Raw genomic sequence first — 27,454 nt, forward strand, 5'->3', positions numbered from 1 at the left:
TGGTGAGTAGGGAGGAGGAGGTGGATCGCACGCCACGTGGGGGTGGAGAGCCGCCCCCCACGTGCCCGGGTCGGAGGGGCGGGTGCTTCCCTTGGATGTTAGCGGGGCGCCTCCTGGCTGCCGGCGGGTGATCCCTCAGTGCGTCCTCATGACGCTCATCGTGGACTGTGATCTGAGAGAGAGAAATGAGCGGTCAGCGTGGGCCTCACTGTGGAAAGGTGGGGGATAAACAGCTGTCAGCGCCGATCTGGAGGTCGTTGCCGCGATGTTTTGTGACAGGAGGGCATTTCTGATGGCCGGCTGTGTCAGAGGGGCCTCTGTGGTGCCACAGTTGCTTTGGGCCTGCTCTGATAGCGCAGAGCACTGACAGCTCCTCAGGCTTTGGCTGGAACTCACTGCTCTCCTGGAGGAGAGACAGGCTTGGCCTGGACGGTGGTATCACCTTAATCAGGGTGATATGAATGTAGGTGGTTAAATGAGGGTAAGGAAAGGGAGAGTCAAATGAAAAGTCAAATGTTGGCATGCTGGAAGTGGCCCACAGCCTTTGTGCTGCCTGCAAACAGAGTTTGTAAGGGAGTTTGAAGTGTGGAGCTGTGCTTGCCAGTACCACAGGTAAGAGCATGTGTTATGTTTCAATAAGTGGTGTGGTTCTGCTTTAGTTCAGAAGGTGAAAAATAGCAGCCGTGGAACTGTTCAGAGCAAATGCTCTTTTTTAAACAAACAAAGAAACCCCCATCACAATGGGTCTTCCAATGTGAAATACTTTTGAGCTATGGAGGATGCAAGGAGGAAAGTATGATGCGTGTGTAGATGAGATGGAGATAAATAGATGTAGATATGAGGAGGGGGACAAAAAAGTGAACTCTCCTTTAAATTATGTCATACTGACAGGTTTCAAAACTCAGAGTATTCTGTATATTTTACAGCAGATTATACGTGAATGCTTGTTAGCATTCATATACCCTATGCTTTTATTTCCAAGTCCCCTCTCCCAGTACGTCTAGTAGAGTTTTCACCTCAAAGGCGGATCCTTAAACTTGAATTGCTGCAGCGTGCTTTGAACCCCGCCAGATAATCTGCAGGCTGTTGACACCATAATGCTATGATGGTCTGTATGCCATTAAAATGGATCACAGAAATGCCCGTCTATAGATCCTTAACTCAATACGTTGAGTCAGTGTACTGTATAGATCCTTTAATCCATAGGCTATTATTAAAATAGTGGATTAAGGAGTTGTTTGGGATGAGGGCATGCTGTATATGTAACAAAACAGTTTAGCTGAGATTAGTATTTATTACTCAACAGAAAAATTGATTGAAGGATTCATAGATGCTGATAATGTCAGAGCCTGGGAGGCACTAATGCATTTGATTGCTGTATTTTTGCTATGTGAGCCCTCGTTAAGCAAACCTGTTATATGCAAAATATTTTAACTAAATACTAATGTAAAACACAGCTCTTGGGTGGCTTAAAACACTTAACATGAGGATGGGTACAGAAAGGACATTCGGACTTGTGAAACAATAACTTTATGTAAGAGAGTTCACGAGATGCTATACAAATCACTATCAACTTACTCCAACCCAAAGTGAACTAGAAAACACGTATTTTTCCACACAGTTCTTTGTCAGAAAGGAGAGTTTTATTCAGCCATGTGTTAAAGTTTAACTGATCGAGGCGGTCGCAGTTTTACAGACCTATCTTTAATGCAACAGAAGGTTGTCAACAAACCTTTTCAGTGACATCTCCACATTAGGATGGCAAGCAGATGATTTGAGGATTACCAGGCTGCCGGACAGGTCAGCTGGGATCTTAAAAATCTCTTCTATAAAAGACCAAATCTGCAGCCAGAAGCTGTTTACTGCGGGGAAGGGGGAGGGAAATGGGTTTTGTTTAAGAGGCGTAGACCCGCCGTTTTGTTTGTGTCTGCCACAGATCATTGTCTTTAAAGCTCTCTCTGTATCATGGAGAGCTGAACTTTGGTTGACACTTGTTCCTAATGAACCACTGGGCAAAGTCAAATTTTAGTACTGAAGCTAAGATGAAAGGAAAAAATGGTTTGTAAAATGTATGACATTCACTAAGTGCTGAGTAGTCACATCTGTTAGTTTCAGGACCAGTTCCTACCTCTTTGCAGACCCTGGGCACACGGTGGTATGGTTTAAAGGAGCTTATGATGCCCCATGCAGAAGGCCTGAGTGAATGAAGTTGGCACCAAGTGATACCACAAAGGCATCACTTCAGGTTGCTGGTATCTTCAGAAGTTACACTCCACTTTGACATGATAACAGGTGAAAGGAACATTGAAAGACTTCTTAGAGAAGTCACCTCTAGCCTACCTGTGACTCTCACGCTTCCCATAATGTTTCACATTTCTGAAGTCCTCGTGTGAAATGCTGCAGTACTTCATGATTTCAGTGCCAGAGGGGAGAAAAGAAAATGAAATCAGGAAACAGAGCTGTGACAGATGTTTACTAAAATGTTCTCAGCTGGTAAATTTGACAAGAAGATAAGAATCGTCTTCTGAATATAGTTTATAATCTGAATGTAGACTATGAAACTTCATTTAGATGCTGTTGCCTTCAGTGGTGTCAGAAGTGAAATGATTTTGTTTTCATCGAATAACTCAGGTGCCCATGCATCCCAGCAAGAAACAGAGGCTTTCCATCAGGTGAGTGGTGGGAGACCAATTATGCTATAGCCCTACCCTTAAGGACTGACCGTAACTGCTGGCAGAACACCATCAGACTCACTGCAGGTGATGAGGTAGGCTCCAGACCCTGATAAAAAAAAAGAAAGATGTCTAATAAAGAAGCAGAAGTACCATATTCTGTCTTGGTTAGAGTTTAAAATCTACATTTTCCTTTCCTATTTGTGTTTTGTGTATTTCTTTCCATTTAACCCTCAGCTTTGTGACAGAGGTGACTTGAGAAGTAGTATTTGTCCCAGTGACTTTGATGTGGAAAACTGACGTTTTATGTCACATATTTGGAAATCACCACAGGGCTGTCAGAGGACAGGAAATATGTTCTATTTAAGCTACTTCTGGATCATCCAAGCACTGAAAAACTTCCTACTTTATAGAGGCCAGCTGTGGAGTGTGACTGCATCATGTATGTGAGGAAAGTTAGCTGATAGAGAATCAAGCCAGCTAACCATCCTCCTGCAGCTCAGGTCTTTGCAGTAAAAAACACTGTGCTTTAGTTCAGCTGATGTTGAAGTCATAGGAGAATCCACTGTAAATACAGAAGGACTGAACAAAAGATGTGAACGTTCTTGTCTAAATTTTGACCTTTATTTATCACCCTGGAGCTCTTTCTGTATGTCACATTAGCTTGATCTGTCCTATATGTATTTTTAGTTTCACTTTCCTAATTTCAATCCATGCAAGTATCTCTGTCTCAGACCTTGTGTTTGTTTGGTTTTTTTTTTCCTTTGAAAACCCACTGCCATATGGAGGAAACATTAAAATTATTGGATCCAAAGTAAAAACAAAAGCAGCTTAGTGTTAGTGCAAGAGGCTTAAATCGAGACAATTAAACCTAAGTTAAACTGAAAGTAAAAATTACACATAATTTTGGCCAGCAGATACACATCATGTGGCAAGCCGTTCCCATTGGTGAGAGCAGCACACGTTCTTCAAGGGGTATCATCTTGGGAGGTACCGATACAGATTCAGGACATATATCCAGCAGCAGCATTTCTGACAAGAGGCTGCTGGCCAGAGGTTCACCACAGGGGTGTCCAACTGTGCACCAATGTTTTGTCAAGGAGGCACTGTGGTACTTTCAGCACGGACAGGACCCTGGATAATCCTTTTGCAGCACAGCTTTCATCTCCTCTTTAATTTTAATGCTGTGGTTTCTTTTTAGCGTTGACTCTATCTGTGGCTGCCTACTGCATAGCCCACAGATAACAGCTGGCATGATGAACCATTGTGGTGTTTGGATGCGTAGGGGCAGCCTATGCACACGTAAAGCTGAAAGGCTGGAACACATCTCCACACAAACTGAGACCTGTGGCTTGTGCTAGATCAGGTAGCAGATCAAATTGCCCAGGGCCCCATCCAACCTGGCCTTGAACACCTCCAGGGACGGGGCATCCACAGCCTCACTGGGCAGTCTGTATTGGCACCTCACCGCTCTCATAGTAAAGAACTTCCCCCTGATATTCAACCTAAATCTGCCCTCCTTCAACTTAAAACCATTTCCCCTTGTCCTGCTATTATATACCCTTTCAAAGAGTTGGCTCCCCTCCTGTTCATAGGCTCCCTTCAGGTACTGGAAGGCTGCAATGAGGTCACCCTGCAGCCTTCTCTTCTCCAGGCTGAACAAGCCCAGCTCCCTAAACCTGTCTTTGCAGGGAGGTGCTCCAGCCCCCTGATCATCTTTGTGGCCCTCCTCTGGACCCTCTCCAACAGCTCCATATCTTTTCTGTGTTAGGGGTCCCATACTTGGACACAATACTCCAGCTGGGGCCTCACTAGGTCAGAGTAGAGGGGGACAATCACCTCTCTTTTCCCACTGACCACCCTTCTGATGGAACCAAGGATACCACTGGCTTTCCAGGATCCAAGCACACACTGCTGACTTGTGTTAAGCTTTTCATCAGCCAGGACCCCTAAAGTCCTTCTCAACAAGGCTATCCCAAGGAGTCCTTCTCCCAGTCCATAAATGCATCTGCGATTACCTCAACCCAACCACAAAACCTTGCACTTTGCTTTGTTGAGTCTCATTAGGCTCACAAGGGCCTACCTTTTGAATTTATCAGGGTCCCTCTGGATGACATTCCTTCCTTGAATTAAAGCTTTGCATCACTTTAGAATTTTACTTTTTTTTTTCCAGATCCTTCTCCCTTTCATTCCAACCAGCACAGACTTTGCTAGAGCTTAAGTTCTGTAAAAGGAGCTCTTCCATTACTCCATAAACTTTTTAACAGTGTAACATTTGCTATCCCGTGAGCGTTTTTCAGTGCTATGACTGGCTGTGACTTATTTGGATTTCCACAATATTCTGGATAGGACCCAGTAGTGTCGCTGCCTTCTCTGTGCTCAGGCCATGAGATGCAAAGTTGATTAGGAATGAAAGAAAGTATTTTTCTTCACTTTCACCTACCTGCAGTCTTAGAACTCTAATATTTTTTTCATGTGATTTCCCTTGGTTGGTATTTTCAAGGACTCCAGGGATTCATTTCCCACTTCCTGGTCATTCACAGCAATAGCCAGTGTCTCTGTAGAAGCTCCTGCTGGATATTTGTTTGGACACTGTGTGCCAGAGCTGGTGTTACAGCATGCAGAAGTTCATTCCTGCATCAAATTACAGGGTAGATGTCCTGCTCAGGTTATTTTACCAGCAGTCCTCTTGAATGTCAGGTATGAAATCAGCCACGAAATGGCTTCCTATCCAACAAAACACCAAGATTCAACTTCTGCCCCATTCTGTGCAAAAATTGCCTCTAAAAACCTCTGCCTGTAAACGTCTTTCCAAGGCAAAAAGAAAGATGTGTTTCACCCTACCGTAATCCAGTGGTCAAGAAAATCTCGGGGGGATTTAGAAACACATTTCTAATCTGCCCTTCGGGAGCCCCAGACTTGGACACAGTACTGCAGATGGGGCCTCATGAGGGCAGACACCTTTAACATCTTCACAGTAAACTTACATGAATGACTACTGTTAACTCTTCTTTATTCTTGATCATTGACAAACTTGATAATAGCCTACATAATTAACTCTATGTCAATAAATTTAATGTCTCCACTCCTCAAAGAGTGTGATTTGGTAAAAGTTCCCATTATACCCTTAAATCTGCTCCCATGCTTTAAAGTTATATGTGTTGCGACCAGTAGGCGATGCTAAAATCCCTCTGAGGGAAGGAAGAGTTTAGATTGCACTTTCAGAAGTGCTGGAAGCCCAGGAAGTTGCACGGATGTGCTGTCATCCAAACGTGGCAAGTTTCATTTGTTAATTAGATATGCCAGGAGATGACAAGCAGTTCACTACTCTCATCTTACCAACAGGGAGTTCCAGATGTTTCATATAAAAGCAGAGGAAACCCATGATGGCAATTATACAGTAACCAAATGATAAATTAAGCTATCCTGTAGCCCCTGCAAGATCTGTGCTTTAAGTATCTGAAATCTGAAATGTCATATACTTACATATGCTGCGTGTACCCAAAGTCGATATTTGAGGCAACAGGAGAATGATTTCAGCAGCCAGCTTTATGGAGATCCACTAGATACTGGGAATAAGGAGAAAGAGCGGGTCAGACAATGAAGGTGACATTGGAGGTAACTTGTAGGAAGTGTCATATTTGGATCATTTCTGCACAAATAACCTTCTGTCCCGCAGAAAAATACTTCAGTTGCAGTGTGCTCTGGCAGGAAGAGGCATTTCTGAAAGCAGAGGCCAAATCCCCAGGTCTCCTAAGAGATCTGAATCACAAACATGGCGCACAGCGGAGCATTGTGCGGTACGCAGAACACTAAACACTAGAAAACTAACAAAATGTGAGGTACAGCTGAGTTCCAAGGGAGGAAATGACTTTAGAAGAGCTCTGCTATAAAGGCTATGATATAATAAACTTGCCACATCACCTCTGCATGCTGAAACTCAACCATTCCCATTTATGCACCAGTTACCGTTATTATATGGCCAAGCTGCTTGGGAAAAAAAAAAAAAAAAATATTGCATAAAAAAAAAAAAAAAAAAATATTGCATGCAAGTTTAAGATTCCAGAAAATCACAGAATCACAGAATCACAGAATTACCCGGGTTGGAAGGGACCTCAAGGATCATGTAGTTCCAACCCCCCTGCCTAGCAGGGCCACCAAACATACACATTTACTAGATCAGGTTGCCCAGGGCCCCGTCCAACCTGGTCTTGAACACCTCCAAGGACGGGGCATCCACAACCTCACTGGGCAGCCTGTTCCAGGACCTAACCACCCTTCTAGTAAAGAACTTTCCCCTAACATCCAACCTAAATCTTCCCTCCTTCAACTTAAAACCATTTCCCCTAGTCCTGCTATTATCAGCCCTTTCGAAGAGTTTACTCCCCTCCTGGGAGTAAGTTCCCTTCAGGTATTGAAAGGCTGCAATGAGGTCACCTCGCAACCTTCTCTTCTCCAGGCTGAACAAACCCAACTCCCTCAGCCTGTCCTCATAGGGGAGGTGCTCCAGCCCCCTGATCATCTTTGTGGCCCTCCTCTGGACCCTCTCCAACAGCTCCATATCTTTTCTGTGTTAGGGGTCCCATACTTGGACACAATACTCCAGCTGGGGCCTCACTAGGTCAGAGTAGAGGGGGACAATCACCTCTCTTTTCCCACTGACCACCCTTCTGATGGAACCAAGGATACCACTGGCTTTCCAGGATCCAAGCACACACTGCTGACTTGTGTTAAGCTTTTCATCAGCCAGGACCCCTAAAGTCCTTCTCAACAAGGCTATCCCAAGGAGTCCTTCTCCCAGTCCATAAATGCATCTGCGATTACCTCAACCCAACCACAAAACCTTGCACTTTGCCGTGTTGAACCTCATTAGGTTCACCCGAGCCCAGCTTTCCAGCCTGTCAAGGTCCCTCTTCCCAAAATAATGAAATAGCACAGAAGTAAGAATCTGCCACAGTGTGTCTACTCGAGGGGAAAAATGGCAAAGCACCAGTTGCAAACCCACATACATATCATAATGGCTGCATCCTACCTCTGCTGATCTCTCTTTAAAACCTGTTTTCAGATCACCGCCTGTATTTGTACCGCAGTAAGGCGATTCAGGTTTCTCCAACTAAGCATTCACAGTTGCATAACTACCGATCACTTGAGCCGGAGAATGTAACCACAGAAGCAAGGATATTAAGAACATCCAGTGACACGCTTTCAAGAGGTTTAAATCAAGTCACACTACAGCTCATGGTGTTTGTAAACAACAAGCAGTCGCCCATTTCCTGTTTTGAACACAAAACATGGAAGAGTTATCTGAAATCGGCATTTCCTAGTGGCTGCGTGCAGGGAGGACCATGAAAACAATTCTGCCCACAACAGCTGTGGTTGGAGATATGCAGAACACAAGGGGTGTGGCTCATCTGGCAGGGATTTGTAGCACAATAGTTCAGGAGATGTTATCTGAAGTATTCTTACATGTCAGCTTCTAGGAGGTTAATAATGACAGAGTACCTTAACCAAAGAGATGTTTATTGGGTTCAGTATTCGAGCATCATTAGGCTAAGGTCTTTGTAGAAAAGCAAATCAATAAGGATGGAAAGAAAAACAACACAAACCCAACCTTACAAATGACAAACGGTACATGAAGATCAAATTGAAGTAAGATTTTATCAGCTTTGTGAAAAAGAAAACAAACTACCGAAAGCCAAACCGTGTTTTGAATCTACATTACTGAACATCATCGGAATACAGTACTCCATTTTTCAATAAAGCAAGTTTCAGTTGAATGCCAGTCACCTGAAACTGACAGTAGTCTCTTAATGTAAGGCAAAAATAGGAATTGGCTTTTTTTCTTTTAATGTACATTAAGTACAATTGGCAATAATTGCCATATGCTTCACCAAGACCTTCCAAAAGCAACAGCAGCAGAGAGTGCTGACTCGTGTGTTAAGATCTTCTCAACATACTGACCATTCCATAGCAATTCCCAAACAAGAACCTGCACTAAGTGCACTAAGGACTGTCTGGATGCTGCCGAATGTCTCTGCACGCTTTCATTCTCATGCTCCACAACGTTACGGCCATGTGGACTCAACTAACACGTACTGCAGACCTAAAGGTGTGTTGATACACACAGCGTGGCAGATAACGCCATAAAATACTCCATGCAACCTTTATGCTCACCTCTCCCATATAGTATTTGCAGATTTGTATGAAGTTTTAACAGGTAACGACCCACTGAAGACATTTTAACAATATTTATTAGATTATGAATTTATAAATTCAAGGACTCGGAGGCACGTAGTTTAAAAGGCCAAGAACACTGAAACTAATGAAGTCACAGAAATCAGAATATTTGTGGACGTAATACCAGTAAAAAATAAAAATCACATCCAAACTAAAAGCAACGCTTCTCAAGAGTCATCCTTCAAAGTTAGCATAATAAAAAGTTCTCATTTCCCTCAAAGAAAAATAATTCATCCCACCTACCAAGCTAGAAAATCCTATTTACAATTGTACTTTAATCAGAAGTATCATTAAGTTGCGTTACACAGCCGGTTCTATTCTGCCATTAGAATTTAACATTTATTTTAAGGTATCGTTGTATTTACAAACGCATAAATATTGTAACTCTGATCTTCATTGAGATCTGCATGAAAACAGGTTGTTAAGTCACAATACAAACGTGTTAGTGGAAGAAAGTGTTTGGGGCAGCTGCATATTCAGTATCATTCTCAAAGAACAGAAAGCCAACACTTCTGATAAAGCTTGAGTTCATCACGCAGGCCAGGTCTTTAAGTTATGTTCATGAAGATTTAACCTCTTCCGCGTTAATTCTTGACGCTGTTTTTATTTTCAGTCAACTTTCACCACGCTGTAGATTTTGGTTACAAACCAAAAGCATGCAAAGAATCCAATTGTCCCTAAAAAAAGAAAAGAAAGGTTACATATTAGGAAAAGTTACACAGTAGCCATTAATTTCAATCTATGTATGCAATCCACTATTGGCGGTCTTCAATATAATCATCAGATCAGATAAAGTTAGAGCTGGAACCTGGCCTTTACAGGCATCCGCTAATCTGTATGTACTCAGTCTTCCCAATCAGAAAGATGTCGTGTGGAACTCATTTTAAGTCGCTTCATTTCTCTTCTTACTACTTGGGCTTTTTGTTGCTGTCACGATTCCCCAAGCCAGCTCCTTTGTATTGCTCCATTACACCCTACCTCAGCAACCAGTCCCGCACACTTTACCTGGTCTGCTTGGATGCTAGAAAACTTGATTTAACAAATCAATTGGAGTGACAGCATCAAAAGAAGCTCGCCTATCTTAGCTGTACTTTAAGGTCTCGGGAAATTAGAGCACAGATGAAGTTAATAAGGATTTCGATACATGGTGCAGTTACCAGGCAACCTGTACTTCCTACCAAAAACGTGCGATGTACCATAAAAATAAATGCTTCTGAAATACATGAGGCAGTCAAAAGGCATCAACAAACCTGAGCTAAAATTTAAGGATGAGGACTATTTCCCTTAAAAAGGGAGAATCTCATTATGAAGCTCCAACAGACAGACTGGCAAAGCACAAACGTATCGACTACTTTACATGCACAAGATTTTTGTTGAAACTGTTTTGCTTCAAAGCACAGCCTCAGTCAGAACGATACTGCGCTTAAAAGCGGCTCAGAACAGCTGTTACAGGAACCTTCACCTCCCACAAAAAGTAGGACAGGAAAAAAGCTGTGACAATTATCTGATTTGTGCCTGCATACCTCCTATAAAGCCACCTTTTAAAATACCACCTTTGTTGAAGATTTGCTAAGATGCACAACAGAAGTCGTACACCAACTCATTCAGTACACAAGCTAGTAGAGAACCATGAATGATATCTCAGTAATTTTTTTTTTCCTTCACGCTTGCTAAACTGCTGATGTTTAACTGACTCATTGACTCTGATACGTAGCTGCGGTCCCAGCTGTGAATCAAAGATTTGTCATGTAGCTCCCGGTATTTTGCCTGCTGAGTCTGATCAATGACCTGGAATGCAGTATGGAAGCAAGTGCCTGAAGCATGTGTTACACTGACATAGCAGCAGGGCACCATCAGAACCCTTCCTGATACTGACAATTTTTAACAGATGAGTAAGCAACAGCAGAATAGTTTTGATACAACAATTATGATTTTCTCTTTTCAGCTTCTTTATCATCCTGACACAGGCAGTCAGTTGCCTTTAGGAGCAGTTTTTGCTAAATTGCTAGCATGGTTTTACATTTAAAAATCTGGAGAAGTCACTACCCCCTTAACACGCATCTAATGTTTGCTATAAAACCTCATCTCAGTGCTTGGGTGCATCTCAGAGAACTGGAATCATCCGCCTTGGAATGCATATCAGTATACCAAGCTAAATGGACAGAATTCTGTGTTCCATAATTACAGGGTAATTTACCCTCACTCTTGTGGGAATTAAAAAAAAAAACAACAAAACCCAACAAAAAAATCATTAAGCATAATTTAAAAAAAACAAAAACAAACCATTAGGCGTATGAATACTTCAAAGTTATAATCCTACAGTTAATTTTGCTTATATTTTCCCCTAATTTCAATGCACAAGTGGAAGACTTCTAAGAACTAAAGCATACAAACTAACTGTTTAGCCTGAATCACAGACCATCTCCGCTGTCCCAATTACATATAGATGACTACTACAGAAAGTATCTGAAGAGGTCTAGGAGTAAATCATTTATTCTTTGCATCCCTGTGAACATATCCTGAAAAGCATTTCCCAGATTCACTGACAGGTACTGCGCAGCCAGTTGGTGATGGTCAACCCAAAGTGAACATGTGAGCAAAGGAAAAGAGTGCGCTGCACACATCTTGAAGGCATCATGTGACATGACTGGCTTGACAGAGCAAAGCGAGTGAGAGAAGGAAATCACATGTGTAAGGTACAGAAAAGCAGCTAGAACAAAAGCCTCAGCACAGAAAATACAGTCCCATTTATTTTCTATGCAAAAGCAATTCTGGCTTTGGCCAAAACATATCAAATATCTATTAAAAAAGGTAATGAAACTAAATTAACGAATTGTAGACTTACATCAGGCTTTTTTTTTTTTTTTTTTCCATGACTTTAAGCATATCAATGTTTAAATGTGATGTATATGTGAAATCACAGAATCATTAAGTTGTTAAAGAAGTCAGCAAGTTTAACTTTCAACCTGACAAACCAAGTCCCATCACTAAGCCTTGCCCTTAGTGCCACATCTCTCCTATGCCCCAGGGACCAAGGCTCCATCACTTCCCTAGGCAGCCACTTCCAATGTTTGCCAACCTTTCCACAAAGAAATTTTTCCTACGTCCAACCTAATTTTCCCCTGGCACAAGTAGAGGTCATTTCCTCCTGTCCTATTACTTGTTACTTGACAGAAGAGACCAGCACCCTCCTCAGTGCAGCCTCCTGTTCTCGAGGCCCAATCACCTAAATGCTCCCAACTGTTCCTCACAACTCTTGTTCTCTAGTTCCTTCACCAGCTTTACTGCTTTTCTCTATGTATGCTCAAGCAATTCAATGTGTGCTCTCAGCAGTGATGCTTACAAGGGGACAATCACTTCCCTAAGTCCTGCTGGCTACACAATTTCTGAGGCAGGCCAGGAGCATCGGCATATGGCAGTGTACACTTGTTCTCAGGCTAACAACCATGCATTCTTAAGTTTTGTACTTCAATGAGGCTATTAGTAAAGCCAGATCAGAAATAAAAGGTTAAGAAAAAGTCAGAGGAACAAGAGGGAGCGAGGAAGGAAAACAGAATGTGATCTGTGTCTTCAGAACAGCTTGCTAATTAGCACACAAAATACAGATAAACACAGAAATGACAGGCAACCTCCAAAACATGCTACCAAGGCCCAAAGAAGTTAAATTGACTATTTAAAAGACACGGACACAAGCCCATCACTCTTGGGACACAGCTTTTTAAAAGGCTTTTTGGTAACATCACATTCTCTCTTTTCAACCATCGGTGAGCAGAGAAACTCTTTGGAGGCTCTTGTTCCTGCTCCTCATCTACATTCAGGTGTGGATCACAAACTGCTTTGAAGTAGCAAGGTCTTTGACATTAATATGTGATATTTGTTTTAAGAATAAACACTCACAAATATCAGTGCTCTTCTCCAACTGAACTTTTTCTTCTCTGCGTCCAGTGGAACTGAAAATTCTACTTATAGTGGAATCTATTAAAAGCTCTGATGGTAAACCATTTGTGCTCTAACAGGCTGCAAAGTATAGCCTTTATAGTTGTATGCATAAAGCTGTATCAGAGCTTTAGAAATCACTAGGTTTTCTTCATAAACATGGAACCCGAAATCATTTTAAACACTGATCAGTTCAAAGCAGCTTAAAAAATATACTACTCTGTAGGGAATGCTAGAACAGAATTAAAATTTTTTATGTATTTTGAGGTATTGCCACGTGGTAACTTCTTGCATGTACATTTGAAAGGAAACTTCCTGCATCCTCCACTTCAAACAACGGACGAGCATATCTGACTGGAAATTCCTTTCTAGCATTGAAGATAATGGCAGAGGGAAGATTGTCACCTCATCTCACTGATGAGCAAAGTGCAGTACAGCACTTGAGACACTGCTTGTCCAGAAACTCACACTAAGGATGACAAGTCTCTAATGATACTGTATCAAAAATAAATGTTTCTCTGCCATTTCTTCAGTGCAGCAGGAAAAGAGGTACAAAGTTGCAGAAGAAATCAAATTAAGAGACTATATTGTAGACATATGTTATATTTGTAATCTTGTATCAAGATAAGCTTTGCCAAGTCTTCTCCCATGGGGAGATGAAGGTAAAGATGAAGGTAAACATTTAAAAATCAAGGCTCAAAGTACTTACCCGTGAAAAGGAAGAAGATCAAAACCATAATCATGGTATAACCAAAATATAAAATGGTGCTAGCTGTTCCTGTGATTTGCAGTTTAGAAAAAAAATAATGTATTGCATATATTAGGAAATAAACTGCAGTAAAACCACTAGTGAGAAATGAGCGCCACTGCCAGTGGTAGTCCTGCAAGTGGGGGGGAAAGAAAAGAAAGACATATGAGTAAAATTGCATATACCTCTAATGCTCTGATTCTGCTACTGAACGCAAAGCTACTAGCCATCTCTCTTCTACTATCATTTGATCATAAAGTAAGCTTTCCCAGTTCTACAGAAAAAAACTAAATATAAAATCAACAGTACTTTAACTACATTATTCAGTGATAGAGATAAGAAACATCTGTATCAAGCAGGCAAACAAACCCAAACAACTCAATCTACTACTGTAAACCTTTTCAGATGCATCCTTAAAGCAGTACTAAGTACGAATACTGATGAATATTTCTTACCTCTGCACATAGATGGAAGTAACAGAGCAATATTGTAGCCTCAGAACACGTGATAACCAAAATAATGAATACCAGAAACAGGAAGCCAAACATGTAATACATCTGGTGAGACCTATTGAAGAGAGGTTTCAAAAAATAAACAAAACAAAAATTAAATGGACACTGTACTGGTATTATTTCTTTGTACACAGAAATATCACCTTCACCTTAAGGTACTTCCTTTCTCACAGAGACACTATTAACTCCATGTTCCTACAACTGACTAATTTGTTTTCCACATCAAGAATAAGAGCCTTGACAGCTCAGTCTGAAAACAGCAAGCAAGCGAGCCCCAAGCATGCTCCTGGTGTTTGGGATTGTAGGGAAGAAACTGACTACACACAATGACTGAAATTACAGTTCCAGTGAAGTCAACATGACCTCTTCCACTGAATTCAGAACTTGGGCTTCACCTCACATTTCAATCAAAGGGGCAGAGCTGCAAAATAACAAGAAATGTCAAATGTTTCAGCTGTGTATGCCAAGTAGAAGCACCTATTCAAGGTTCAGAAACAGTTTAAAGATATCTCATAACTAAACTGTGCCGGGAGGAAGACAAAATCCTTACAGTAGATTAGTTTGTCAGCATGCTATGAACTCGCATCAAAATTCACTTGAACTGGAGTAGCTGCATTATTTGTGATATTTAACAGAATTATTCCCTGATGCCTCTGAAAGGACAACTATTTTTGAAGTATCTGTAGTCACGCTATCTACCCCAACAATAAGAAAACCAAACCAAAACAAACCCCTTCAGATCAATTATGATACGCTTACTACTTTCATGTTACATACATATATGTCAACAAGGCACTTCCACAAGAAGGTAGAGGAGTAGCGTGACACACCCAGCTGTCTGAATGTTGTGGCCAGCTGTAAATTGCTATGCATATCACAGTCCCTTCTCCGTACACCTCAGCAAGCAAGACAGGCACCAAGCATCTTCTAAACCACAAAATGCTAAAAAGATGTTAATGTTTACGTTTGTATTGAGCCAGCATTCTGGTAATTCTGTGTCCCTCAAAATCAGTCAACGCATCTGGAATAAACTTCCACACAGATTACAAGCTTTTATGACACAAAAGGTTACATTTAGTTTGTGGTTAACGTACCAAATACTGTTCAGAATGAAGAACAACTGGATAAAGATGCACCCAAAAGGCAGAATCCCTCCCATGATAATTCCAGGTAATGGCTTTGTATAGAATGACTGCTCAGGAATCTGTCGAGGAATTTGATTTGTGCGAACGGGGTGTTCAATTGCCTTCAAACAAAGCAAAGAAATCGCTAAATAAGTCACAAGTCAAACTATACCACTACTTATTTTACTTTCTCTTTGACAGGAATGCTGGCAGAAGCCTATTAATATATTCTGAATATGCACAGGCTCATCTACTATTACACATGCATTTTCTACCAGTTCAGCTAACAAAATTTGCAAGGCTAACCAGCTGAAAGAGAGCTCTTAGTAAAAACACTGCAACAGATATTTTGAACCTCCTCTTTTATGATTATCTATGATTTGCTGCTTAGCTGGAATACATATCTCACTGTTCAGCATGGGAATGGTGGTGCTGCACTCTTGGTTTTTCCTTCTAGAAATCTCTGCATATTGTTTTTCAGGATTTGCTATGAGAATCACATTAGGGTAAACTTACAGAGTGAGAGGATTCCATCTGGAAATTTTAATTTATCTTAATCATGACTTTAAATCTATTTAAGCTACATGTACAAATCAGCATGGTGGAAAGAAAAAATTAAGGCAGATGAATACATACTCTGCCATCTTTCCCCTTTCTTAGAGATCACCTCAAGAAAATCAACCATTTCACCTCAGTTCTTGCTTTCCAGTTTTGATTTTAACCTATTTGTGACACTGTTCACATTGCCTTCTCAAACCCTCAATTTTTCCAAGGAACTGTCTCTGTACAGTGCAAGGTTTTTTTTTGCTTGAACATCCACCTGGTTATCAGGAGAAAAAAATCCACTGAATTTCAGTTAAGTAAAATAGGATAACTACAACCAACCTACAAAGCCTCCCAGTATAATTCAATATTTTCTGAAGGCATTTCATGAGCTCTACAGAGAGCTGAAATGAAGGTTGCCTATATACGGGGAAAAGTATAGAATTAGCTTAGCTTTAAGCTTGTGGGGCATAGTAAACCACTTTTCAAGCAAAAGAGAACCACTGATTTCACTGTTTAGGGTTTGGTCACCCATGTCAAAGAACCTCCATGTATGTAAGAAAACTGTTCGGTTTAGGAGGAAATCCCAGTTAATTCAGTTAGTGCCTGCCAAGCAGCAATCATCATTTACAGAAGACTTAAGAGATTTCACAGGAACTCGCAACTTGACCAGAAGATGATACCCTTCTTGTCTCAGACTCAGTAGACAGAGAACAGGAACAAAATACACAGGGGAAAAGAAAACAAAACGCCCACAAACGCAGAAGCTGCCTTCCTTTACACTTGGCTGGGTGAACAGAATTTTCTGGTGGTGAGAGAAATAACAGTTAAAATAAAGAATGCCCAGATCACTGCATTACCCGGAACAGTCAATCAATCCAATACAACGATAAGCCTGATCAGCGCTCAGAAATATCACCACGACTCAATAGCTTAATATCCAAGTCCTGGAATTTCAAGATCAGGTACATAATGCAGTTTTAAAGAAACAGAACAGGACTGGAGTTGACAACATGAACTAGATAAGGTGCTACCACAGTCACAGCCATACATATATAAAAATAAAAAGCACCGTATATCAAGAAATACTTACATTTTTCTTAAAGCCAAAATAGGCACCAATAAACGTCAGTGGAACAGATATGCAAAACCAGAGTGCCAAAATAGCAACCAAAGTACCAAACGGAATAGCTGCAGAAGAGCCTTCTCCCCACAGAATGAGATTCATGATAAAAAAATCCGCAAACACGATTCTGAAAAACACATAACACACTCAGGGCATAGAAATACTTCTTCATATTTAAAGATCTTAACAAGACAATAAAACCGTATAAGGATTTTAGTGCAAATCTCCTAAAATCAAATGACACAAAAAATATCCAAATGAAGAGGTCAAGCTTAGTGATTCTTTAGTAATCTAGTGGGATTGAACTTCAGCAGGAGCTGACATTCCAACTAAGCAGTTTCAAATATGTGCTCGTCTTAACTACGCTTCAGGGTAAGACTGCTTGCTGTGATTAAGTAGAAAAATTTAACACAGTGGTTATACAGTGTATGACACCATATAAGACCAACTATAGCGTGGTCAGAAAGGAAAAGAAAGCATTGAAAAAGTATGTCTGAAACTGAACAGTGTAATTTAGTTCTTTCTTAAATCAGCTTTTTCACGTGGTGAAAGTAAACATAAACTTAGATTAAAAAAAAAAACACAACTAAGTATGACATGCCATTAACACAGTTATCTTTGTCAAATGCACCTCCATGTTCTTACAGCTTCTGGAACAAAGGGACAACGTAATAAGATTTACTCGTACAGCTGAAGCCAGAATATTAGCTATGCATGTCAGAGAAGCAATTTAATTCTTTTAATCATGGCTATATTCTCAACTCACCCAGGACAAAGGAATGATGTCAGCAGGACATTTGTTTTCCATTTCTCACCTCCAAATGCTATATTAAAACATTTGACAGTCATCAAAACGTGCATTAAGCTCACAACTATTAATTTTCCAGTCCATTTAGCTGTTACACTTAGCTTGCAAATACTCAAATAATGTGCCATCATGCTCAAATTTCAAACAGTTAAATAAATCTCTAGTAATAATAAAATAAACTCCCTCATCATATTGCTTGATCACAAAGATTCAGAGCAAAGAAAACTCCCAGATCCATGAGATAAATATTCAAATAAATAAACCAGGCCTCTGAGCGCTTTATCTAAGAAAGAAGATCTGAAATACTTTCAAGTCTTTAAAAAAAAACAGTTTAAACCTGTTATGATCAAGAACTTCAGGTTTCCTAGCCTTTGAACACAGGTTTCATTAGCAAAACACGTTTAAATGTGTGAAATGAAAGCTAAGCTGGTTTCTTGAAATACCTCTCGTCTAAAAATTTCACAAGTCAGGACTAATGCTTAAAAGAACATCACTCTTCCCAGTAAATCTTAAGGGTATTAAGCACTGGTGATACCAAAAGACCTAGGATAGCTGTATTAAAAAACAGAAATCCCTACGAGTTTGTACTACACAGATAAAAATTCTAGTCAGAGTATTTCCAAACTAAAACATCCCGCTGGAATTCCAGCTGACAATTTCATCTGAGCAGTGCCCTAATGACACCTTTTTTTTCTTTATTTTAAGACTCAGCAGTGATTACAGCGAGAACAATTTTAATTATGTTTCTGTTCCTTCAAAAAATCTTGGTAGAACACAGCACTGGTAATTAACATTAACCCGTTCTTTTTCAACTCAGGCTTCACTTTTTAAATGCAGCGTTGAAAAAACCTTTTAAAACTGGATAACTGTTTCAGTTGTATTTTGCTGTTTAAGTCTCAGTACTTTATTGGTACACTGCAAGGAAAAACATCTATGTTGACATGGTCTGCATAGGGTATGGGCCACCATTTATTGCAACAAGAATAAATCTGGAGTAATCATTCAGAGTAATATTCAGTTAGACTGAATATTCAAGTATCAACTGAACTCATTACAAATATAATAGGAAATGTAATTATTATCACCTCCACTAAAAATATAGAATTCGGTTTACCATCAGAAACTTCAAAACATCTCTAAAACTACAAAACATCCAGCGTGATATAAAAAGACCAAAAACATTGTTGAACGTAGTAGAATTTAAGCCTCCTTCTGTTTGAGCAAAATTGGTTTGAAGAGAAGTTCAAAAATCACATCACTACCACTGTGGGAAAGTTCCTTCAAAATGAAGGTTCTTTGTCCAGTTGTTGCCCCACAGGAAAACAATCTTGTACCTTACGTAAGGTAATTAAGACGAAGTGTATAGAGAATGGCACACTTAGTCATAAAATAAACCAGAAGGTACAGGTACAAACTAGCTGTGGTCAGTGGACAGGCCCTGAAAAGTTAACTAGTTAGAGTAAGGGGAGGAAACGGTATCAACTAACTACTGTCTGTTCTGCATTTCTCCAGCCATAGGAAAACATAAGTACAAAATTGTCAGAAGTAATTAGTATTAGTAAAATTAATTTCCCCTCCTAATTCCGTAAGTACATGGCAGCAAAAGCAATTCAGGGTCCCTAAGCATGATCACATCAAAATCAGTTTAACTATGTTAGTATTCTATATGTATTTTCTGTGGCTAAGATAAATACGTTTCTCCATCTTGCCCAGAGGGAAACTACAAACCATACCATAAAATAGAAGTCAGTTCTGTGACGATAATTTACTTTAATGAACTTAAGCCCTGTCATTTTAAATAAATTATACTTACATTTGTAGAATCTGGCAGCAACGTAACCTGCTGGAGTTCCAAGCAGTACCCACAAAACTACAGCACAGGTCATTAGAGCTCCCCGGTTAGCGGGTGACAAAAATCCCAGGCAAGCGAAAACTATGAAGGAGATGCATAATTTAAGAAATTAATTACACACTGGACTTAAAGCCAGTACACCACATACTGTACCTAGATTTAAGATTAAAAACTTCCATATCAACTGTATCAGCTCAGCTGTTTCTAATCTTAAGACTTTAAGACATTTCAAGACAAAACTGTACTGCTTTCTGACAAGCAATTAGCACTGAAACGATCATTTCTACAGATCCAACTCCTTCCCCTTTTATTACTTACACAACGTAACAAAAGTCATGATTAAGATCTGCGTGCCAGAGCCTAGGAAAACAGACAGCAGCATTCCTTTTCTTGGGGGCCTGAAGATATCTCCATGAACCAACTTCCAGCCAAATTCCTCCTGCGCATCTTCCTGTAAAGAAAACCCATCTATTTTAATGCAGTAGATCACCACTTGCAAAGCCTGTAACAGAATAACTTCTCGTAGAAAGAAACTGCATTATAAATATACTTGAGGAGGTACATTTCAGACTTACAGTGGAATCCATCTGATTGTATCTTGCAATGTCTTTATGCAGCGTCCTCAACATAATCATAGCCACCATTCCAGACAGAAAAAGGACAATCACCAAGGAATTCATAATGCTGCATGGAATGAAAAATAGCAAGTCATCATTCACATCACAACATCACAACATTTTAGTACATTATGCTTGAAGACAAACTTTCTTCTCACCTAAACCACTGAATATGAGTGTGAGGCATGGATTCCAAAATATAATCCCATCTTGACGCCCATCTTATATTTTTTTCTTCCTGGAAGAAGAAACATTGGTTTCAGACACAACCAGAGTCCAACTTAAATTCAAGAGTTTATATTCATGCAAAGCCATCTTAAATCTCAAGATGAATTGAAATTTACTTTGGAATGGCTTACATGTAGTATTTTAATACTGACTTAAAACAGACTGAAGAGTTGACCATAGAATCTAAAATAAAACACTTCCTGAATAATATTAAGACCCGTGTCTTCCTTGAGCACGAAGTTTTCTATTAATTCACATGAAATCCAAATGACTAATGAACTAATTGAGAGCGTGAATTTTTTTTTAGGGTATGCAAGTCAACACACACCATATTCAGAGACAAAGCTGTGCTATATAAACAGCCTTCAGCCTAGAGGTCTGCTTTTCAAACACAACTGCCCAAGTTACCTCCCACATTCACACCACTTCATGCACCAACCACCAATCCAACTACAGTCAGCTAATGCTGCAAGACAGCTGGGAAGACAATACTACAAACTTATGTTGTTAATAGAAGGAAATTTTCCTCCTTGATGTTTTTCAATTGATTATATTCATTCAGACTAAATATTCATTGATCAGAAACACTTCTAAGACGGCACTTGTTTATTTTATGTTTCACAGACAATATGAAAACAAGAATAAATAGTGCTAATCAACCTGAAGGTTACTATTAAACAAACCATCAGTACTACTATCAGTGAGTACAATCGGCCATGTGTTTTTCTCGCAGCATGTTATTTCAGTAAGTCTAGCAAAAGCACCTGTTTTTGAAGATTAAAAAAAACCCCAAAGCAATGGATTACAGGATGCGGTAGCCAAGATCAAGTATCTAGTTCATAAAGGCAGTAAAACTATATCTCAATGCAAGCAACAAGTTTCTCAACCGTATCAATCATTCTAGGATAGGATCACATTTTTCTCCTATTTATACTGCCTCAATTCCTGTCCTCCTGAGCTGACCCGATCCACTGACCTGACAGAATTTCAGAGGAAGACCTCCAAGTCATGTAACATTATGCACAAGACAGTAGAACACACGTAGCTGGGCATGCAATACAGGTCTTGGACTAATACTTGGGCTTTTTATTATTATTATTTTTTAACGGAATTCCATTTTAAAAGGTACATCTTGCTTGCACATCCTAATGAGACACATTTAAGTAACACCCCTCCCTGCATTTGCCTGATGAGCTGTTTCTTTGCCTCTAGAAAACAGAGGGATTAAGAATATCAGCTACATAGTTTTCTACAGATGTATATGAAGACCTTGGGTAAAAAAATAAAGCTTTTCCTGTAGATCTGCTTACAGCACTGATTTACCAAAATGCACAGTTTCTCAGAGTTGGAGCTTAGAGTGAGAAAAAATCTGCCAGACAGTCTAAACAGACATAAAAAGTGTGATTCTTTTAAAAACTAGATGTATTTTTCAGGGTGCGTGGGGAGGGATGCAAAATTGTAGGGCATATATTTAGGTCCCGAGTCACATTCCAATTTAAGTTTTTAAACCATAAATGTATTGTTCTGAAATAACTTTAGCTATCTTTATAATTCTGATTACTAACACAAAAGATTGCATCTTAAGAAGTAATTAACATAAAAAAACTTAGCACTCACTTGAAAAGAAACTGAGTATGTATAAGCAATTTTGACTTCTCCGTTGGCCTTATTGCTTATATCCATAGGCACTCCTGAGCAATCAGGGTTGTCTGGATGAGTATGCTTGTAACTGAGGGAGGAAAAAACAAAGAATGAAAGTCGCTTCACTAACAACACTGTTAAGATACCATTTGCTTATCTTACACAAGCATCGATTTCATCCACGACTCTTCCCTTAAATGTTATACTTCTTAATGCCTCAACTTTCAGAACTCCTAAGGAGCGCGTCAAAAGTGCAGGACATTTTGACACACAAACTGTTTACACAAAAGTACATCTCCGAAAGCATAACTACAGAAGAACGCACTCTCTAAAACACAGCATCAATAATAATAAAAACAGCTGCAGAAAGGCTGCACAGACACCAAACAACTGATGGATATACTTGTGATCTCACCGCATTCAGATCCTGACTGATGTAGACATCAAAACTTGCTCTCTAATTACTCCTGCCTTGGTCACTGATGGCTTATTCAGTGATGATATACAGAACATTGCCTACTAGGGTTGCTTCACTCAACACATATTACTACCAAGTTTCACTTTATCTTTTTTGGCACGTATAGGAAATAGTGCACAAAGATCCACAGAATTCAGAGTAAGATTGCATCAGTCCTCTATCAATCAAGAGGAAAGCTAATGTACATGTCATATATCTGAAAAGATTTCTTCAAAACAAAGCAAGTATGCTGGGATGGATCACTGCTCAACAACAACTTATTTCTGAATACTGACCTTTTTGGTTCAAGTTTAGCAGCAACAAGTCTCGCTCCTAGAGCTTCATTTTCCACAACGTGGTAATATATCTTTATGTCAACGTGATTGAAGATATAAAAAGTATCTTTTTCATGAAATTCTGACTAAAATGATATGAAAGAAAAAAAAAGTTCAAAAAAATCAAGAAGATAAAAGCACCTTGAAAGCCTTACAAACTTAATTCTATATTGCATAGTTTTCTTGTCAAAAAATATGCCTGCTATAAACTGTTCCCATTCAAGCCCTTCAAAGTTCAGGCATCACAGGCAACAAAGGCCAACATTTTTCTTCTACGTTCCTTATATTCTACGCACTATCCACATTCTTTCTCCTCTATCTTTTTGAGCATTTCTGTATCATTACACAATAGAGGAGACAGTTCTTAGTCAAGCTGAGGTGAGACTCAGAAACTGTAGTACCTGCACATACATAAAAACATGCAGTTTTAGCGGAACAAAAGTCTTTTTAGCAAAGACTCACCATAGAAACAGGACACAGAAGAAATGTAAGTCTTTAGAACAGTAAAAAGGGGATATTAAAAAAAATTAAACTCCAACCTACATTAATAACACAGGCATCTTTTGGACGGCCATCTTCTGTAATGTAACAGCCAATGGGAAAGCCAGGATTGCAGAACCTCTGGTCATCTTCAACATCATAGCACCAGGTCACAGGCATGTTGTCCACAATCCTGTGAATTACACACGGACACTTCATTATCTTTCAAAACATACAGCATAATGCAAATAAAAATAGACAAATCCAAGGGTAGGTGTGTTGGAAATAAATGGCCTACCAAAGCGTTCTATTTACTGAGCCAGTTTCTAAAGTGTCCTTACAAACACAGATCAAATTACAAAGCTCTTCCACGCTGAAGACACAAGGATTAACTGTTTCATTATTTTTCCCTTTACAAATAGCCCAAGTTATCCATTATAGCAGCTAAAATGATCGTTTCCAGTTTCTTTAAGACAAAACACAAAATAAAAACAAAAAACTGTGCTCACACATTACATATACATTATTAATCCTCCAACTTTCTAATTGCTCTCCAGCTGCAAAATACATGTTTCTTGACACTGATTGAAGTATCGCCAAGTTCTTTCCCATGCTTCTCTCTATCCACTCGCCAACTAGCTTGTATCTATGTTTGGGATTGCCCCAACCCAGGTGTGAGACCATACACTTGGCCTTGTTTAGCTGCACTAGATTTGCACAGGTCCACCTTTCAAGCTCCTTGTGGATAGCATCCTTTTGGCCCAAATCACTGACTGTACCACAAAGCCTGGTATCATCTGCAGACTCTCTGAGGGTGCGCTCCATCCCATTACCCATATAACTAATGAAAATATTAAACGGGTTTATATTAAAATATAAACCTCTGAAGGGTATCACACATCACTACTGTCTACCTAAAAATATACTTTTAAATTGAGAGATATTCATCACATGCTCAATTCTTCTTTTGCACAAAAAAAAGGCACTAAGAATGTGCTTCTTTATGTAATGAAGTGTTTTAACTAGCTGGAAGATAAATCCCCAAAGCAATTTATTCAAAGAAGATTTAAAATCTTTAATTATTCGGATTATCATTAATTGCTCTGAGATATATTTGTACAGTTCAATTAGTAAATGACACATGTGAACACGTGAGACAAAAGCCACCTCTTGGTACTGCTAAACCAAAAGACATCTCACAAACTTAACAAGACACGTTTCTGTAAGATTTATCAAGCTGCTGAATATTCTTTGCAGTGATGCATTCCGGGATTACAATCACTAAGCTGTTAATGTTAATCAGGCATTGGAATGCACTGCCCAAGGAGGTGGTGGAGTCACCGACCATGGGAGTGCTGAAGAAACGTTTGGATGTGGTGTTGAGGAATATGATTTAGTGATGGTTGGACTAGATGATCTTCTAGGTCTTTTCCAACCTTGATAATTCTGTGATTCTGTGAATGTTAACAGATACCTGCTAAGGTCTCATTAGGTACTTCACACACAGCTAGGACTTCAGACAACAATAAAGAACTACTAAGTGACACGTGGTGTCTTTGTTGATAAAACAATAATGAGGTCTGCATCATCCTCACCACTAGCTGTGTACAGAGCTGGGTAGCAATATTGACTCATATTGACACAACGGAAGAAAGTTTAAAAGAAAAAAAGAAAGCCCCTTTCAAAAGCACAGTTTGCAAGTTCTCAGTCTCTAGCAGAGCCATGAACAGCAGGAGCAACAATGGAAACTGACTTGCCTGGCCTTGCTGTACATGGCACAATGAGGCTGCTGATTTGCAGCTATTCCAGGTGCAAGTCATAATACTTGGTTCTTATTTGAGATTCTACCTCCGTAACATATGCAAGAGGTAGCTCTTGGTTTTGTTAGTACCTCCATTTTGTAAAACAAAAAACCGGGAAGCACATTAACCTATTGCAAATTACTTTGGTTGGGACAAATGTTTGCCCCTGCATCTTCTGCAGCAAAGGCATACAAAGCTGCCTTCAAGCTGCAACGCTGGAACAAATTGATAACTTAAGAAGCAAATCATTTTTCAGAGTTAATCTTCACATTTGAAATGACTTGAAGAGATTATACATGAGGTGCAAATAAGCTATACAAGTATACTTATATGTCTTCCAAGAGTATCTGGTGATGAACATGGTCAGACAAGATATCACCATTGCTGTTAAGTCCAATTCAGTAAGTCAATTACTAATCTTATTAAGTGGCCTTTAAAACCCTAAAAGTACTTTGCACCATCCGTGTTTCCCAGGAAATGTTATGACACGCTGAAGCCTGATAATAAACCTCTGTCAAATCCTCACTTATGCTACACCTTGCTGATCCCCATGTATCAGAATCCTATACCACACTCCTGAATCATTAACTGCAAAATGCATCCACTTATTTGATATAATTTCACACATTTTATAAACACATGCAATATTTAGTAGGAATATAACCAAATGAAGTATCCTTGATTGAATCTAATTATTCCAGCATTAGGTATATACGCTACAAATCCCTGCAAAAGCAATTGCATCTTTCAGAGCTCCTTAATTTACTCCCCTATTCACTCACACAAACATGTAGCTGCTGCCTGTGAACCTCTCATCTAGTTTATCAGCTTGTAACTTCACTCATTTTCAAGAGATTTCCAAGATTTACATCAGTGAGACAGTCTACCCCCTAGGCAGGACAGCATCAGCTTCCAAGAACAGCAGAAAAAGCACTCACTGCCTATTCACTATGGATGACTGTATTGGAAATGAACAAACAGAATGTGGTATAAGAGGAAAAATATTTAATGACACCAGCAACGTTAAACATTTCACCTGCTTTTTTACTATATATATTCAGAATCTTTTAATTTAATTAGATGAAAACCAGTTTTTGTTTTAGTGAATCAATCAGTACGTATTTGGAATTATCTGAGCAATATTAACTATGCTTATTCTGAAGACATGCCAAAATGAACAGCTCAGACAACTTAATGCCTAAGTTGTTCCTTCTGCATCTGCACCTAAAGGCTGGTGTTAGCACGGAACACCAACATACAAAGCACAACAGAGAGAAATATCCATGCACGCCATCTATAACATCTACACAGAAGCTGCAGATAAATGTTTCCCAGCTCCGGGATTTTGATGCAGAGCACAGCTGAGTCCTAAGTAAAAAAATCAGCATCACTTCAGCATACATATTATTATGGCCTCACCCACATGGCCTCACTTTTATAGACCATCAGAAAAGAACCTCGACATCCAAGCAGAAACACACATTCCAAGGTGATTTAGATGATGTATAGTCATGGGGAATGACTATGATGATGTATTAGTCTGGGGAAAAGGAGGCTGAGGGGAGACCTTATCGCCCTCTTCCAGTACCTGAAAGGTTCTTACAGTGAGACTGGGGCAGGTCTCTTCTCACTAGTGACAAGAGACAGGACGAGGGGAAATGGCCTCAAGTTGCGCCAGGGCAAGTTTAGGTTGGATATTAGGAAGAACTTCTTTACAAAAAGGGTAGTTAGGTACTGGAATAGGCTCCCCAGGGAGGTGGTGTGAATCGGCATCCTGGTATGTGTTTGAAGAGCTTTGTGATGTGGTACTCAGGCATACTGATTTTAGTGTACGGGTTGTTAGGGTACTAAGGTTAGGCTGCGGTTGGACTTGATGATCTTCAATGTCTTTTCCAACCTGGGTAATTCTATGATTCTACGTATTTTTTCCAGTTACATTTTTTTTTTTTATCTGTTACAGAGGATCTCAGAGAACAGAAAAAGATTCAGTGTGTACATGTTCCTCAAGTTAATTAGCTCATTTTCATTGGCTGCTTTTAACTTCCATATGCTATACAGAAAAGAAACTTTGCATACTCGGAACTGCTGATCCCATCTGTTGGGCACAACATTACAAAGGGAGCGCAAAGGCTTTTGAAGAGAGTGAAGATGACCTAAAAGTAGACTGAAAGTTTCAGTTCTTACCTCAGATCAATTTCTACGCTTGCAGATGCAAAGAAATAGCAGCACTTTACAGTGAGCAGACAGCAGGAAAAAAAATATCCCACGCCATGTTTGGAAACAAGTATGTTTCCATGACAAAAGCACTCATTCCCGGTGCGTGCTCGTAAGTAAAA

At 39.7% G+C, this 27,454-nt stretch overlaps 1 protein-coding gene and 1 long non-coding RNA gene across 2 annotated transcripts in view; one reads left to right on the top strand and one right to left on the bottom strand.

The window, feature by feature from the left end:
- Nucleotides 1-13,640, top strand: LOC116652751. The gene is made up of 2 exons (XR_004305913.1): nucleotides 1-2,672; nucleotides 7,738-13,640. It is a non-coding gene; the product is annotated as an uncharacterized LOC116652751 (long non-coding RNA).
- The window catches only part of TM9SF2 (transmembrane 9 superfamily member 2), a 23,636-nt gene continuing 4,697 nt past the window's right edge, over nucleotides 8,516-27,454 (bottom strand). Inside the window, exons 5-17 of the mRNA XM_015851506.2 lie at nucleotides 23,380-23,509; nucleotides 22,798-22,922; nucleotides 22,021-22,132; nucleotides 20,334-20,413; nucleotides 20,134-20,242; nucleotides 19,877-20,009; nucleotides 19,520-19,639; nucleotides 17,665-17,722; nucleotides 16,866-17,025; nucleotides 15,200-15,351; nucleotides 14,049-14,160; nucleotides 13,555-13,726; nucleotides 8,516-9,586 (exon numbers count right to left, since the gene is read on the bottom strand). Coding sequence (XP_015706992.1) covers nucleotides 9,519-9,586; nucleotides 13,555-13,726; nucleotides 14,049-14,160; nucleotides 15,200-15,351; nucleotides 16,866-17,025; nucleotides 17,665-17,722; nucleotides 19,520-19,639; nucleotides 19,877-20,009; nucleotides 20,134-20,242; nucleotides 20,334-20,413; nucleotides 22,021-22,132; nucleotides 22,798-22,922; nucleotides 23,380-23,509 — 1,531 coding nt within the window. The 3' untranslated portion in view covers nucleotides 8,516-9,518. The remainder of the gene's footprint in view (nucleotides 9,587-13,554; nucleotides 13,727-14,048; nucleotides 14,161-15,199; nucleotides 15,352-16,865; nucleotides 17,026-17,664; nucleotides 17,723-19,519; nucleotides 19,640-19,876; nucleotides 20,010-20,133; nucleotides 20,243-20,333; nucleotides 20,414-22,020; nucleotides 22,133-22,797; nucleotides 22,923-23,379; nucleotides 23,510-27,454) is intronic.

Source organism: Coturnix japonica, chromosome 1, assembly GCF_001577835.2.
Source record: "Coturnix japonica isolate 7356 chromosome 1, Coturnix japonica 2.1, whole genome shotgun sequence".
NCBI lineage: Eukaryota > Metazoa > Chordata > Aves > Galliformes > Phasianidae > Coturnix > Coturnix japonica.